This window comes from Enhydra lutris, unplaced genomic scaffold (genome assembly GCF_002288905.1).
Source record: "Enhydra lutris kenyoni isolate GAN:26980312 unplaced genomic scaffold, ASM228890v2 scaffoldscaffold21, whole genome shotgun sequence".
NCBI classification, from domain to species: domain Eukaryota; kingdom Metazoa; phylum Chordata; class Mammalia; order Carnivora; family Mustelidae; genus Enhydra; species Enhydra lutris.
In genome coordinates this window covers 15,524,087-15,539,929 of record NW_019154105.1, presented here as the reverse complement: position 1 = coordinate 15,539,929, position 15,843 = coordinate 15,524,087, and the positions used below count along the sequence as shown (strand labels likewise).

General features: G+C 34.5%; 1 protein-coding gene across 4 annotated transcripts in view; it reads right to left on the bottom strand.

Annotated features, from left to right (window-relative positions):
* The window catches only part of LOC111148981 (EPH receptor A5), a 342,873-nt gene that overhangs the window by 27,730 nt on the left and 299,300 nt on the right, over positions 1-15,843 (bottom strand). For all 4 annotated transcript variants that reach the window (XM_022505840.1, XM_022505842.1, XM_022505841.1 and 1 more), the window contains 2 exons: positions 14,264-14,389; positions 9,671-9,856 (listed from right to left, as the gene is read on the bottom strand). In XM_022505840.1, the coding sequence (XP_022361548.1) occupies positions 9,671-9,856; positions 14,264-14,389 (312 nt within the window). The remainder of the gene's footprint in view (positions 1-9,670; positions 9,857-14,263; positions 14,390-15,843) is intronic.

Sequence of the window (15,843 nt, the reverse complement as noted above, 5' to 3'; positions counted from 1 at the left end):
GTTTCCTCCCCCTTCCACGTCTGGTACAGAAGTATAAGCTACAATGTCGGCTGGACAGACTCCAGAGTCACACTGCCTGACTTTGAATTCCAGAACAATCACTTACTATGACATAATCTTGGGCAAGTCAATTATTAGCTCTGTGCCTCATTTTTCCCATCTGTAAAATAAGGGTGTTAATGGCACCTACCCCGTAGAGCTTTGGTGAGCATTCAGCAAGTCACAGGGTCATGCAAGTCACTTACAGAGCAGCCTATCACTTAGAATTTGTTGGTTAACTTTCTTGCTGGATACAAGTTGGCTAAGAAAATAGATCATATTTTATTCTCTATAAAATTATGGTATCTTTGAATATAACATATCTGTGATACAAAATGAAAAATACAAGATCAAAAGCCCTCCTTTATATGAGAATATATCTAAAACATGACTATTAGTTTTATCGCCCCATATTCACCTTTTTAAAAAGATTTTATTTATTTATTTGTCAGAGAAAGAAGAAGCCAGTGAGGACAAGCAAGGGGAGTAGCAGGCAGAGGGAGAAGTAGGCTCTCTGCTGAGCAGGGAGCCTGATGCAGGACTCATCCCAGGATCCCAGGATCATGACCGGAACCGAAGGCAGAGGCTTAACTGACTGAGCCACCCAGACGTCCCAAACCTCACTATATTTTAAAACTTGTCCCTTTACTATTTAATAAAAGCATGCCACATAAAATTTGTATTAATTTATTTTGAGGTAAGTAAAGAGATCTTATGTCAGAAAAATCTATCTCATAGGTCTATTAATAAACTTTATGTATTAGGAGGGAAAACAATGCTCATACATTCAGGAAATGCATTATAATTAACGTAATGACATTCTCCAGAAGGACAGCTGTATTTTTCTTAAGTGAATAATTCAAGTCGTAGAATTAGAACCTGCATATTTATTCATACAACACTATCTAGAAGTGCAAATAAAGCTATAGAAAGTTAGACAATTACATATGAAGAAGAAATAACTAGGAAGAAAAAAAGATTTTTCATTTCAACGTCAAGATCACTTAAAACTTACTATTTCAAATAAAAACATAGGACTGTCTAATTTCTTACTCAGATAATTCTTTTTTTTAAAATACTTCAGAAGAAATATTCTTTTAATGGAATGTGATAAGTATATTATAAAGCCAAAGACACATTTCTCTCTTCCTCTTTAATGTTTATAAAAGTAATTTAAAAATTTGTCTAAATAATTCATTAGGCATATGTTTGAAGATGCCTACATTCGGTGAAACACTACACGTGCAGAGAATGAGCACTAGAGGTGGGGATGTCATTTGAGCTGAACCTTGAAAGCTTCAGGGGTCACTCATGTCATAGAAGGAGGCAGATACTCCAGCAAGAGGAGGTGGCATGTGCCAAAGCATCTCGTCATGAAGGAACCCATCAAGTTCAACTATGGCTAGAACCCTGGATTTTCACTCCGTCCATCCAGAAGTGATAGGAGATGAGTTGGGAAATACTTTTTTAAGAAACCAACCGGCCCACAATAGTAAAATAAATAAATAAATAAATACAAATCATAATGTATTTGTAAATGCCTGTCACAGCACAACAGAGGAAAAGATTGTAATTTCTTCTTTAGTAAAGTACAATATAAGATCATAAATGAAGAAACGCTTGTAATGTAACTTTAATGACACTGCCACACCCATTTTAATTCCGACAAATTTTGAAACAGACAAAGTTCCGCTTAGACCCTTTTGGTCCAATTCTCACATGCAAGAGCCCCTTTCAGATTTTCATTAATGTTGAAGCTCATTTTCTTTTTGAAGTCCACAACTAATGTACCACCCCAAGGGTGAAAGCCAGAATTTCTGACAACTGCTGTGGCACACGCATCTGTGTATTTGAAGTTACGCCAGACATAATGCTGGAGTATCCCGGAACGGCCTGCTGTAGTAGACATGACCCCTTCATTTGCCTGATTTCAGGAACTCAGAAGTAACGGGGAGGAAGCTGAGTTGGGCAATCCTGGCAGCAGCTTTTCACCAAACACTAACGAAGTATTTCAATAAATGTACAGCTAATAGAGCCAAAGAGTATGTACTGGCTACATACTCATATGTACTGACCCAACTAGAAGGAGGCCTACATTTTCTGGAATCTGCCTCGGTAGCTCTTTTATTCCGACTTTGACCCCTATTTACAGAAATCCATTGGGGAAATTGTCATAGTATAACTGGAATTGAAAGAACTGATTTCCCGCAGACATCCAGAGAAGATCGTGTTAGTTTCCCCTCATCGGCGCCCCTTCGTTTGTAGTGTACGGTAGATGTCTTGTCCATCAAACTGAAAGCTGATCCGTGGTTGTCATTACTCACTCTGCCTCAAGTCCTTCATGACTGCAGCAACTTCCCTACAGCTCTACTCACAAAAGTTTCTGTTTTCTCCTATTCCCTTTTTCTAGAATTTCTTCATTTTATCTACCTTTAATTTGCTGGACTCCTTTTTTTAAAAATTTGTCTTTTTACCATTATGGGTCCATGGTACATATTTAGTACGGCTCACCCAAGTTCTATTGAGCAGAAATTGGAAAGAATTCCCATGTAAGAATATTTTTTTCTTTGATGAGTTTGTTTCTTAAAAATACAAATTTTCATAGCATGCTTTTATTAAATAGTAAAGGGACATTTTTAAAATATAGTGAGGTTAATGTGGAGTGATAAAACTAACAATCATGTTTTAAATTCACTGAGCTTAGGAGAAAAAAATGTATGCTGTAAAGCGAATGAACTGATCAGAAGATTTATTGACATTGAATAATATACATGTGGATAGAAAAAGATAAATGATTACTTTTTAGGGAAATGGGCACCTGGCATTTGTTCTATAAGATTTCTTAGATTTCATCACCTAGTTTTAAAAGTCAGATTAATTATTTATGACAGTGTAGGTTGTAATGTCAATAACAAAAATATTTGAGAAGTGTGATAGGGAACTAAAACACTTCTCACATTTTAGAAAATGGGAGAAAAGTAATTAAAATGAATATTTGCAAACAAGCACGATCTTCTTTTGTTGACAAGAATAAGACACTTTAGGACCCATTCGATTATTTTTCATGCTTGAGTCATTTTAATGCTAATTATATTTAGTTTGGCTTATGTTTTGTCTCAGTTTGTGCTAGCCTGCAAGAATGACATAGCAATAATTAATGTGGCTTACTCTAACCCTCGTAAATTCAATAAAACTGTATAAATCATTTTCCATTATCCAGCTCGAAGTACAGACAAAAAATAGATTTGCCAATAATTTTGAAAGCATATTATCAAAAATCTATATAAAACGAGCTCATAAAGCATGTCAAAACATGATTCTAATCACAGAGTAGAGTTTTTATATTACTTTATATTATTTACCAAAGACCTAGCCCAGGCAGAGTCTAAGTAGAAATAGAAACATATTTATGGAATTCACCACCCTTTTATTTTAATCATTCAGTATTGGTGATCATAAAAGAGCTACAATTTGTTGATTTATTGGATTTTCACTCTTCACAAGGCACAGTGTTATTTTTAATTTTATTAAATTCCATAATAGTGGCATTACAGAATACATTTTTCAGAAACAGAAAAGTCAGGCTTAAAAAGATTCAATATATGATGGGTTGGTGAGTGCAAATGTATAAGAAACGAAGCTGGGAATCAAATTTATGTTCATCTGACTATAAAAGCTATTTTCCTTTCCTCCACACTACGATACCTATAATTTCAAAATACTTATTTTAAAGTTTAAATTTTATCTTATTTATTTTATTTTATTTAAATTTTATTTTAAAACCTCACAATTATTTACTCTTTTCTGTTAATACAAGCTTGGTAATCATGACCATGGCGTGACGAACTATCCAATTATTAATGGCAGATCCGGTAGGAAGTCAGCTTCTCTCAGTAAATAACACAACCTCACATATAACCTTACATATGACTATTACTTATATATGTTCTGATTGTTCTGAAGTTTTCACACTTGAAAATGTAAGAAGAAAGATACATCTGAGGTTATTTTACTACAATAGAAAAACTGAGTTTGTTTCCTTACTCTGCGACTTTTTTGGTGTTAACGTCCATCACAAATCCAAAAGAAGAGAGAATATGCCACCCCTGGCAAAGCAGTCCTTTTCCATAAGATACCTCAAAGTTAGGTGAAACAAACTTCGGGGAATGTGGCTCTAGCCCTTGTTTTTCATAGCATTGCCCCAACAGCCTGGAGAGCTGTCATCCATTGGGAGCATATTAGAAATGCATAATCCCAGGGCTCGATCTGATCTAATGAAACACATTCTACATTTTACAATTTCCTCAGGGGCACATACAATTTTGAGAAACAGTAAACTAGGCCACATCACAGAAGTTGCAGCTAAATCTGGGCTTATTTTATTTGCATTGATTCCAGATGCTTTTCTGAAACCATTAGCTCATCAATAAACACTTGATGCAAGTTAAGCCTCCATTCAGGGAGCATTTGATTTAGAAGCATCATAATTCACTGGAGAATAATTGTCACTGGGTTTCTCTTAGAAATAGTTTACAAGACTTGTAAATAATTAAAAGTAAGCCTGTGCTTATACTTACATATCTACAGTTTTATTTCACTCAGTCATTCTGTTTGGGTTAGATTCCATTTAGTACACTAACACTTGCAGCTGTTTGAAATTACTTTTATTTTGACACCAAGGGAAACTTGAGAAAACTCAAATATCATGGTTCAATTATTAATGGTTAATGGTCAACCAGAAAATGGAATCTTGTGCTTAGGACAGGAATAGATAATGCTTATTAAGGGGATAAGGAGGGGAGCACAAAGTATGGGGCAATTAGAAGGGTATTCATATTTTAATTCCATTATGGTCTTTAGTTGTTGGTTAACATTTTAGAGAAAAATCATTTATAACATTCTGTAATTTTAATTTTGGGAAAGATGATAAAGTAAAAAGTTGATATACCTTTCCTGAAACAGGAGCATGAAAACACCAAATGTCTCTAAATAGAAACTCGAAACTTTCCATATCTTCTTTTATTCCAGATTGTTTACACTGATAAACTTTTTCAGTAGATGCTCATTTCTCAAATTAGGAATTAATTTGAGTTGTTCTGACATTACTGAAGGTAGATGATTACTTATGGAACAGAAATTATGAACTTTTCAGAGGAGGTAGGGAATCCGAGAATTAAGAAATCTGATAGTTTTCTTTTATTAATAATGAAAATAACTTTAAAAATACAATGATTAATTTACTAATAGTCAATCTATGAGACAATAAATTTTGTTTGTATAGTTCTATTTTATTTTTTTTGATGAGCAAGAATTAGATTTTGTCAGGAAGAATACTTATATATAGCTAATAATTATTTTACACATATTTCTTAAACTTCATTCTATGCCTTAACAAAGAAAAACAGGCACTGAATCAATGAGCTGGCTTTTATTTCTACTTCGGCTTTAAATTTGTTTCCATTGTGGTTTATCACTGGTTCGTAGAATTTATTTCCTTACACGAAATGCATATTGTAAAATTCAAGTATACTTACACTTTAAAACATTTACATTTTTACATCTCAGGACTAAAGGTAAATCAGTCACTACATGCTTATAGGCCTCTCAAATGTAAGTTGTCTAAACTAAACTACTGATTACCAACCACAGTGTTGATTCTACTAGACTTTTCCCTATAAATGGCAATTCCTTTCTTTGAAGAACTAATGATAAATAATTAATAATTATTGACTCTTCTCTTTTTCTCACACTCCATATCTAAATCACAAGAAGCCTTTCTGTGATTGTCTTCAAAATATCTAAAGAATCCAAATACTACTCTCCATGCTAGATCAGCACCCTGATCTAGTCCATAATGAGGTATGAATAATGTCAGTGGCCTCCCCATGGTCTCCCTGCTTAAACATAGGCTCTTACTATCTATACTTAACATGGCAGCCAGACTGATCTTGTTAACACAGATATCAGATTCCATCACATCTTGGTGGAAAAGCTAAGACTAAAAGATGGTCTTTATAGGGACCAAATATTGTGCACCATCTCTCCTCCTACTACATCTCCAAGTTAAGTTCCTTCCAGACTCCTCTCCTTTATTCCATTGAAGCAACACTACATCTTCAAGTTAAGTTCTTTCCAGACTCCTCTCCTTTGTTCCACTGAAGCAGCAATGGCCTTGATATTTCTTGAACATCCCATGTAAGTTGCATTTAAGACTTGCTGGTGCTTATTTCTACAACATTCTGTCCCCAGATATTTGTAAGACCCACACCTTCACTTTATTCAAGCCTTACTAGAGAGGCCTTTAACTAAATAAAATAGAAATTACCAATCCTCAACAAAAGCAATCCCTTATTTCCTCACCTAGCTTTATTTTCTTATTTAATATATTATAAATATATTTATTCATTTAGTTTCTGTCTCCCCACCCTAAGTAAACTTCATAAAGGCAGGAACTCAGTCTGTTTAATCTCTGATGTATCCTAATTAATAGCTATAGACATATATTAGGTGGTCAGTTAATATCTTTGAATAAATCAATGTTTGTCAAGTGTATACTGAATGACGAAATATGAGATTGGTAATGTACACTCTTTAAGAGCTTGGGTTTGGAAGTTATGTGAAAGTTTTAAAATGTGGCATTATTCTATGCTAGTTTTATGATACTAAATAAGGTATTTAACCTCTTTAAAGTTGATTTTTCCCATCTGTAAAATGAGAACAAATACTAGCGTTTAAACAATAGATTATTGTGCAGATTAAAGGAGATAATAAAGAGAATTAAGCTTAGTAAATTCTTAAAGTAATGTTAATGATTAGTAGTAGTAGTAAGTGTTATATAAAAGATCTTTTGAAAAGATTCTCAAGCTATTTCCTTCATATGAATTTTATTTTTTTTTCAAAACAACCTTAGTTTTATAGGATAAAATTTTCAAAATAAAATATAAACTATATATCTTGCTAGTTTTAAATGTTTATATAAACACATCTAGTCATTCCACTTAGTTAATACAATTTATGTCTTTTTTTTTTTTTTTTTAATCACCTAATGTGTCTGGCCCTGTGATAGAGACTAGGGAGGCTATAAACATATATCAATTTCAAGTAGCTCATTTTGTAGTAAGGATGATAAAACGTGTGGAGGGATAACTATGATATCATGCATAGCAAGATGAAGTGCTTGAGTATACAAGATCGAGTGTATAAGATTGTCCCTGGCTGAGAATTTACTCATTCAACAGATATATGAAATGCTACACATGCTGAGCACTGATCTAGGAACACACAGGTGAGCAAGACAACAAAAACCTGGGCCCTTTGAGGCTTAAATTCTAATGTAGAACCAGGAAGCTTTCCTTTACTGAGCTACTTGTGGATGGGAAGCTTTCCTTTACTGAGCCATTCAACATTATTTAGTGGTTCTTGTATGCAAGGCAGGCACTGAGAATAGAAAGAAAAAATGAAGATAAATGACAATGATCTCATGGATAAAGCCACATCTGAATTAATATTGAAGGTCAGGTAGAGCCAAGGTAAGTGGAGAGGACAGTTTATGGCTGAATGAAGTATTTCAAAGAGGTAGAACAAGGACTCGATAAGAGTTTTTCTGGAAAGGAAATAGTGAAATGTGGGATTATGGGCAAAATTACATGGGGTTAAGCATCAAAGTATATATACTTTGCTTCATTTTTTTGCTTGTTTAGTGATGAATCATCAGAGGAAAGCAGTGATTTAGTAAAGTCTACCTTGGGGCAATATATGTATGGAGTGGGCTAAGATAAGACAAAAGTGGGAAGGCTAGTTTGAGGATTGTTGAAATATCCCTGGAAAATATATAGTAAGAGCCTGTAAGATGGAAGTCACTTTAAAAGATAGGATGAAATACTATATTTGAAAAGTAATTGCAAATTTATCTAATAAGTCAGAATTGTCTATTTAAACAATCAGTTGTCATTGAATGTGCTATCTCTTCAGACATAGAAATAGAAACAAATAAGGAGAGATTTCTCTATGTTTCTCTAATATTTTGTTTAAAGTTATTACTTTTACAGAAGAACTATATTTATTTGTACATGATCCTAGATTAAGAAATACAACTATGAATCATTTTAGGACTCAATAGAAGTATTCCTTTAGTCAACTTTGACAATAATTTCCACAAGTGGGGAAAGATAAATCTTAAAGAACTAAAGATGCTGCAATGGGAAAATTATTTTTCCTATTTTCCTTTAATTTTGAATCTCTTCAAATCATAGAAGTTGGCACTGTATATATTACATTAAAGCATCTTGTATTGCGAATGAGCCAATTAAGCCAGGAACTGTGGGGTTCTTACATCATTTCTCATATAGTCTCTCAGGAATATATAAATATTTCTGATATGCCCTCTTTAACAACACATCACAGATGGAATTTGAATTCGGACTCGTGTTTCTGGCACGTAGAGCAGTGGTATAAGAAAGATGAAGGTTCATGATGACACCATCCATAGGTGTGCGACTTCAGACTCCCTACCTCAGCTACAGTCAGAAAAATCATGAGATTTAGTTGCACTTATGTCTCATTATCTGTGTGCTGCAGGTTGAGAATAATTGTTAAATAAATTAGCATCAGATCAGAAAGCATGAAATTAAGGACACAAATAAAGTGAGTTGCAACATGGTAAATTAAAAACAAGCTGAAGACTTCCTAGGCTGAACATCAAGAGGTACATTTATTAAGGGAGAATGCAGTTTGAGCTCACATAGAACAAAAAATAGGACAGAAATATTTTAAATATTTTCATTTTGCTTTATGTATATGTGTAGTTTCATGGCAGCAACAGCAAATAGAATATTTGATTAGGAGATTAGACATCTCCAATCTGTATTCCCAGCTCGAGTACTGTTTTTTAGACTAAAATTTATAAAATTTAGATATGATCATGTGTTCATAAAGGTTTCAAGTACATATAAAATAGATGACAAATTTAATTGACTTAATATGATAAATTTAGTTGTCTCAGTTTGTCTCAGTCAGGACCTATTCACAGTAAACAAGTTTTATAATAAATCAGCTGTCTATAAAAGGAAGTGAATATTAATTATAATAATTTTGGGGTGTTGCCCACTCGTATCTGATGCATTCACTTAGATTAAAATAAATATTTATTCACTACTCTAATTAACTGCAGGTTTATTCACACACACACACACAAATATATTTTAATTTAATCTGTTCAACAATATTACAAGTTAGGTATGATGATATTTTTTGGATCACTTTTTTTGGTGATATTGGGGCTCAAAATGTTTAACTGACCATGGACTGGTTTAGCTTTAGGTATAATAGGCTTACATAAATATTTAAGACACTATCTGTATTTTCAAGGAACAGACTTTTTTTTACTTTTTTTTTGTAGCAAAAGAGACATATATGCAAAAGAGACAAAATTAAGTGAAATATTTGAATAAGAGTTTTGGGCAAATGGAAGATCATTACAGATAACTGCAAAGATCAGCTTGGACAAGCTGATGTCATTTTGAATAACATTGCTGTGGCTAATTTTCTTTTTATCCTGAAATTAATAATAACCCAATAGAAGACACCCAGATATCCACGATACACACACACATGCAATTTCTACTGTACTCACTTTTGGTCACAACACCTTCTAAGTGAATGATGTTAGGATGATCAAACTGCCCCATGATACTTGCTTCACCCAGGAAATCTCGGCGTTGCTTTTCTGTGTAGCCTACTTTCAGGGTTTTGATTGCCACAGATAATTCTCTTTTTCCTGGAAGTTTCAAACGTCCACTACAAACTTCACCAAATTCACCTTGTTATAAAGATGGAAAAACACAAAATTATTTCAAATCTTTACCCTAATGTTATGCTAAAGTCCTAGAATATTAATGTTTAGACAAAACAGTATTAAAGGGGAGTCCAAACTTCATTATCAGTGGTAAGAGAATAAGTGGTGCTTTGGGAAAAATCGTCTACTGGTGATCATAAAACACTGGGGGTTATTAGCTTCATCCACCTCACTTACAAAAACCTTAATGAAAACATTAGAAAGAAATTGAATGTAACTGACTGAAAATCACTTCCCTCCTCCTTCTCTTTCTATGGTAGCAGTGCCTTAATTAATAAGAACAGAAAAGGAAGAAAGTTTATGGAAGGACAAAAAGGAAATAATTTTAAGGAGGAGATGATTCATAAACAGAGTAACCGAGTGCTTAAACTATGTAAATAGTTTCGGGTACTACAAATTATATATGGAATACAAAAATAGTAGATAATAAAATCCTATGTTTGAATATACATATTTTTGCTGTGTTTTTTTTAAATTTTATTAAACAAACACTTGCTGGTTTAAAGATTTTATTTTTTTATTTGTCAGAGAGAGAGATGGAGAGAGCACAAGCAGGGGGAGTGGTAGGCAGAGGGAGAAGCAGGCTCCCTGCTGAGAAAGGAGCCCAATGCAGGACTTGGTCCCAGAATCCTGGGATCATGACCTGAGCAAAAGGCAGATGCTTAACCAACTCAGCCACCCAGGAGTCTCACATTCTCGGGTTAAAATATGAGCTCCACAGACGGAAGCATTAAAATATGACAAATAACATACCACTTTAAAAGTAAGTCAGTTATATGGGGCGCCTGGGTGGCTCAGTGGGTTAAGTCACTGCCTTCGGCTCAGGTCATGGTCCCAGGGTCCTGGGATCGAGACCCGCATCGGGTTCTCTGCTCTGCAGGGAGCCCGCTTCCTCCTCTCTCCTGCCTGCCTCTCTGCCTACTTGTGATCTCTGTCTGTCAGATAAATAAATAAAATCTTTAAAAAAAAAAAAAAGTAAGTCAGTTATAAAAGATTTAAAAATATTCTATGTTACATCAGGACATTAAAAAAAAAAGATCAGGATATTGACATGGTATATTCTATAATATAAACACAAATTAAAAGAAAAGAGAAAGGACCCCAAAAGATAAAATCATGAATGATAGAAAAGAGATCACAACCAATACCACAGAAATACAAACAATAATAAGAGAATATTATGAAAAATTATATGACAACAAACTGGGAAATCTGGAAGAAATGGACAATTTCTTAGAAACTTACAAACTACCAAAACTGAGAAAGGAAGAAATAGAAAATTGGAACAGACTCATAACCAGAAAAGAAACTGAATCAGTAATCAAAAATCTCCCAACAAACAAAAGTCCTAGGCCACATGCCTTCTCCAGGGAATTCTACCAAACATTTTAAGAAGAGCTAATGCCTAATAAAATAAAATAAAATAAAATAAAAAGAAGAGCTAAGTCTATTCTGCTCAAACTCTTCCAAAAACAGAAATGGGAAGAGAGTGAAAAAAGAAAAAAAGAAAAAAAAAAAAAGAAAGAAAGAAAAGAAAAAGAAAAAAGAAAGAAATGGAAGGAAAACTTCCAAACTCATTCTATAAAGTTAGCATAATTTTGATCCCCAAACAAGACAAAGACCCACTAAAAAGGGGAATTAGAAGCCACTATCTCTCATAAACATGGATGCAAAAATTCTCAATAAAATACTAGCAAATCAGATTGAACAGTACATTAAAAGAATTATTCACCACAATCAAGTGTGGTTTATTCCTGGGCTGTAGGGGTGGTTCAATATTCACAAATCAATCAACATGATACAATACATTAATAAAAGAGAAGATAAGAACCATATGATCCTGTCAATAGATGCAGAAAAAGCATTTGACAAAATACAGCATCCTTTCCTGATACAAACCCTCAACAAAGTAGGGTTAGATGGAACAAACCTCAACATCATAAGGCTATATATGAAAGACCCACAGCTAATATCATCCTCAGGGGGAAAACTGAGAGCCTTTCTCCTATTGTGAGGAACAAGACAAGGATGTCCACTCTCACCATTACTTTAACGCAGTACTGGAAGTCTTAGCCTCAGCAATCAGGTAACAAAAAGGAAGGCAAGGAAGAAGTCAAACTTTCATTATTTGCAGGTGAAATGACACTCTGTGTAGACAACCTGAAAGACTCCACCAAAAAATTGTTAGAACTCATACACGAATTAAGCAAATTTGCAGGATTTAAAATCAACATACAGAAATCCATTGCATATCTATACACCAATAACAAAGCAGCAGAAAAAGAAATCTAAGAATCAATCCCATTTGCAACTTCACCAAAAACAATAAGATACCTAGGAATAAATCTAACTAAAGAAGTAAAAGATCTGTATTCTAATAACTATAGAACACTTGTGAAAGAAATTGAAGAGGACACAAAGAAATCGAAAAGCATTCCATATTCATGAACTGGAAGAACAAATATTGTTAAAATGTCTATAATACCCAAAGCAATCTACAGATTTATTGCAATCCTTATCACAATGTCAAAACCATTTTTCAAAGAGCTAGAACCAATAATCCTAAAATTTGTATGGAACCACAGAAAACTTTGAATAGACAAAGCATTCTGAAAAAGAAAAACAAAACTTGAAGCACCACAATTTCAGACTTCAAACTACATTACAATGCTGTAGTGATTAAGACAGTATGGAACTGGCACAAAAACTGGCACATACATCAGTGGAACAGAATAGAAAACCCAGAAATGGACCCACAACTCCATGGTCAACTAATCTTTGACAAAGCAGGAAAGAATGTTAAATGCAAAAAAGACAGTCTCTTCAACAAATGGTGATGGGAACATAAGACAGCCACATTCAAAAGAATGAAACTGGACCACTTTCTGACACCATACACAAAAATAAATTCAAAATGGATAAAAGACCCTAATGTGAGACAGGAAACCATCAAAGTACTAGAGGAAAACACTAGAGGAAAACAAAGAGGTTTCTACCTCTTTGACTTTGCAGTAGGAACTTCTTACTAGACACATCACCACAGGCAAGGGAAACAAAAGCAAAAATGAACTATTGTGACCTCATGAAGTTAAAAAGCTTCTGCACAGCAAAGGAAACAATCAACAAAACTGAAAGGCATCCTATGGAATGGGAGAAGATATTCACAAATGATATATCTGATAAAGGGTTAGTATCCCAAATCTACAAAGAACTTATCAAACTTAACACCCGACAAACAAATGACCCAGTCAAAAACTAGACATGAATGGATACTTTCCCAAAGAAGACATCCAGATGGCTAATGGACACATGAAAAGATGCTCAACATCACTCATAATCAGGAAAATACAAATCAAAACCACAATGAGATATCACCTCACACCTCTCGGGATGGCTAAAATTAACACAAGAAATAACAGGAGTTGGTAAGGATGCTGAGAAAGGGGAACTGTCTTTCACTGTTGGTGGGAATGCAAACTGGCGCAGCCATTCTGGAGAACAGTGGAGGTTCCTGAAAATGTTAAAAATAGAACTATCCTACAGTCTAGCAATTTCCCTGCTAGGTATTTACCCAAAGGATAAAAAAAATACAGTTTCAAACAGATTCAAAATTATATATGCACCCTGATGTTTATAGCAGCATTATCAACAATAGCCAAACTATGGAGAGAGCCCAAATGTCCACTGACTGATGAATGAATATATTATATACAATGGAATATAACTCAGCCATCAAAAAAAATGAAATCTTGTCATTTGCAATGACATGGATGGAGCTAGAATGGATTATGCTACGTAAAATAAAATAGGTCAGAGAAAGAGAAATGCCGTATGATTTCACTTACACGTGGAATTCAAGAAAGAAAACAGATGAACATATGGGAAGGGGGAAAAGGAAAAAAGGAGGGACAGAAACAACCCATAAGAGACTCTTTTTTAAAAAAGATTTTACTTATTTGAGAGAGAAAGAGACAGAGAGAGTGAAAGAAAGAACACAGCTGGGGTGAGGGGCAGAGAGAGAAACAGACTCCCTGGGAGTCCAATGCAGGGCTCAATCCTGGAACTCTAGGACCATGACCTGAGCTAAAGGCAGACACTTAACCAACTAAGCCCCCTAGGTGTCCTGCCATAAGAGACTCTTAAGGATAGAGAACAAACTGAAGATTGATGAAGGGAAGTCGGTGAGGGGTGAGCTAGATGGGTGATGGGCACTAAGGAGGGCACTTGTTAGGATGAACACTGGGAATTGTATATAAGTGATGGATCACTGAATTCTACTCCAGAAACAAATATTGCATTGTATATTAACTACCCAAATTTTATATGAAAAATAGAAATAAATAAAAGTATGAGTTAAACACACTATTGTACCTGCTCCAATAACTCTTTGAATGGTGATACATGAAGCTTCTATCTCCTTGGCGAATTCATGGACAGCTTGATTGGGATCCTCATAGGTGTGTGGATCAATATAAGTTCTTACTCCTGGCAGCTTAACTGGAAAAATAAATGTGCATTAAAATATAACCGTTTGTAAGGATGAATGAAATCAGACATTATTAATCCCTAATCCCTTAAATCCCTAATTCCTAGAAATGCCTAAACTGTAAGGACAGCCCCCACCGCCCTCAGTTATAGGAGTCATTTGTATAGCTATGTCATCATTATAATTGTAGAAATCTGGATTGCTGGTATGTACAAGAAATTCATATATGAAAACATATATGAATAGATATTATCTTTCAACAATAATGTTCATAGAGTCAGTCTCCAAGGCAAACTAAGATAAGTTTGTTTCCTACACTGGGCAATGAAAGGCTGTGAGTTGCTGTTTTGTTATTCTGTTTCACTTAAAATGCTATCATAGATGAATTTTGATTTTACAAAAAAATAATTTAAAATAATTTTTCTGGTGCTTTGGTCCAGTAAGACTAACACAGAAGTCAAAAGAAAAAGGTAAGTTCTATCTCTCACTCTACCCCTGTTACTTCATGGCTTTAACTAAGACTCTATGATTCTATGAGCCTCAGTTTCATTACATTTAATGGCTACCAATTTCACAAGTTGCTTTTTTTTTTTTTTTTTAAGGATAAATAGCATTAAATAGGATAGGACCTATGAAAACAGATTCAATGCTTTGCAGCATGAATTATGGCTTCAATGATTTTGACTTTTATGGTCATAGCAGAGTGACAAAAACAAAAGAAATTATTTTTATTTACTTGCCAAATCAACTAATGCCATACTACTTACGAAAAATGCACATTTTATTATTTTTTTTAAAGATTTTATTTATTTGACAGAGAGAGACCACAAGTGGACAGAGAGGCAAGCAGAGAGAGAGAGAGGAGGAAACAGGCTCCCTACGGAGCAGAGAGCCCGATGCAGGACTCAATCCCAGGACCCTGAGATCATGACCCAAGCCAAAAGCAGTGGCCTAACCCACTGAACCACCCAGGTGTCCCCACATTTTATTTTTTTTTTAATATTATTTATTTGACAGAGAGAGACACAGCAAGAGAGGGAACATAAGCAGGGCAAGTGGGAGAGGCAGAAGCAGGCTTCCAGCTGAGCAGGGAGCCAAAGCGGGCCTCAATCCCAAGACCTGGGATCATGACCTGAGCTAAAGGCAGTGGCTTAACAACTGAGCCACCCAGGTTCCCCCCAAAATGCACATTTTAAAATACCATTAATTTGAACTCACTTAGTCTAGTTTTTAAAGTATGGTATCAAAACTTGATTTTCTGTGTTTTTAAAAAGGATAGTCTTTTTCAAATCATTGAATGAAGATTGTTGCTATAGGACCTGCACAGGAAATTCCTGCTAAAGTGCTAGAAAAAGAAGAAAGATACTGAGAAATTTTATTTGCTTCTTCCAATGGTGTTATTTAATGATAACTTTCTACTGACTCTGCTGGAAGAAATTAGAATTGGCCTGGAAATTTGGTTTGA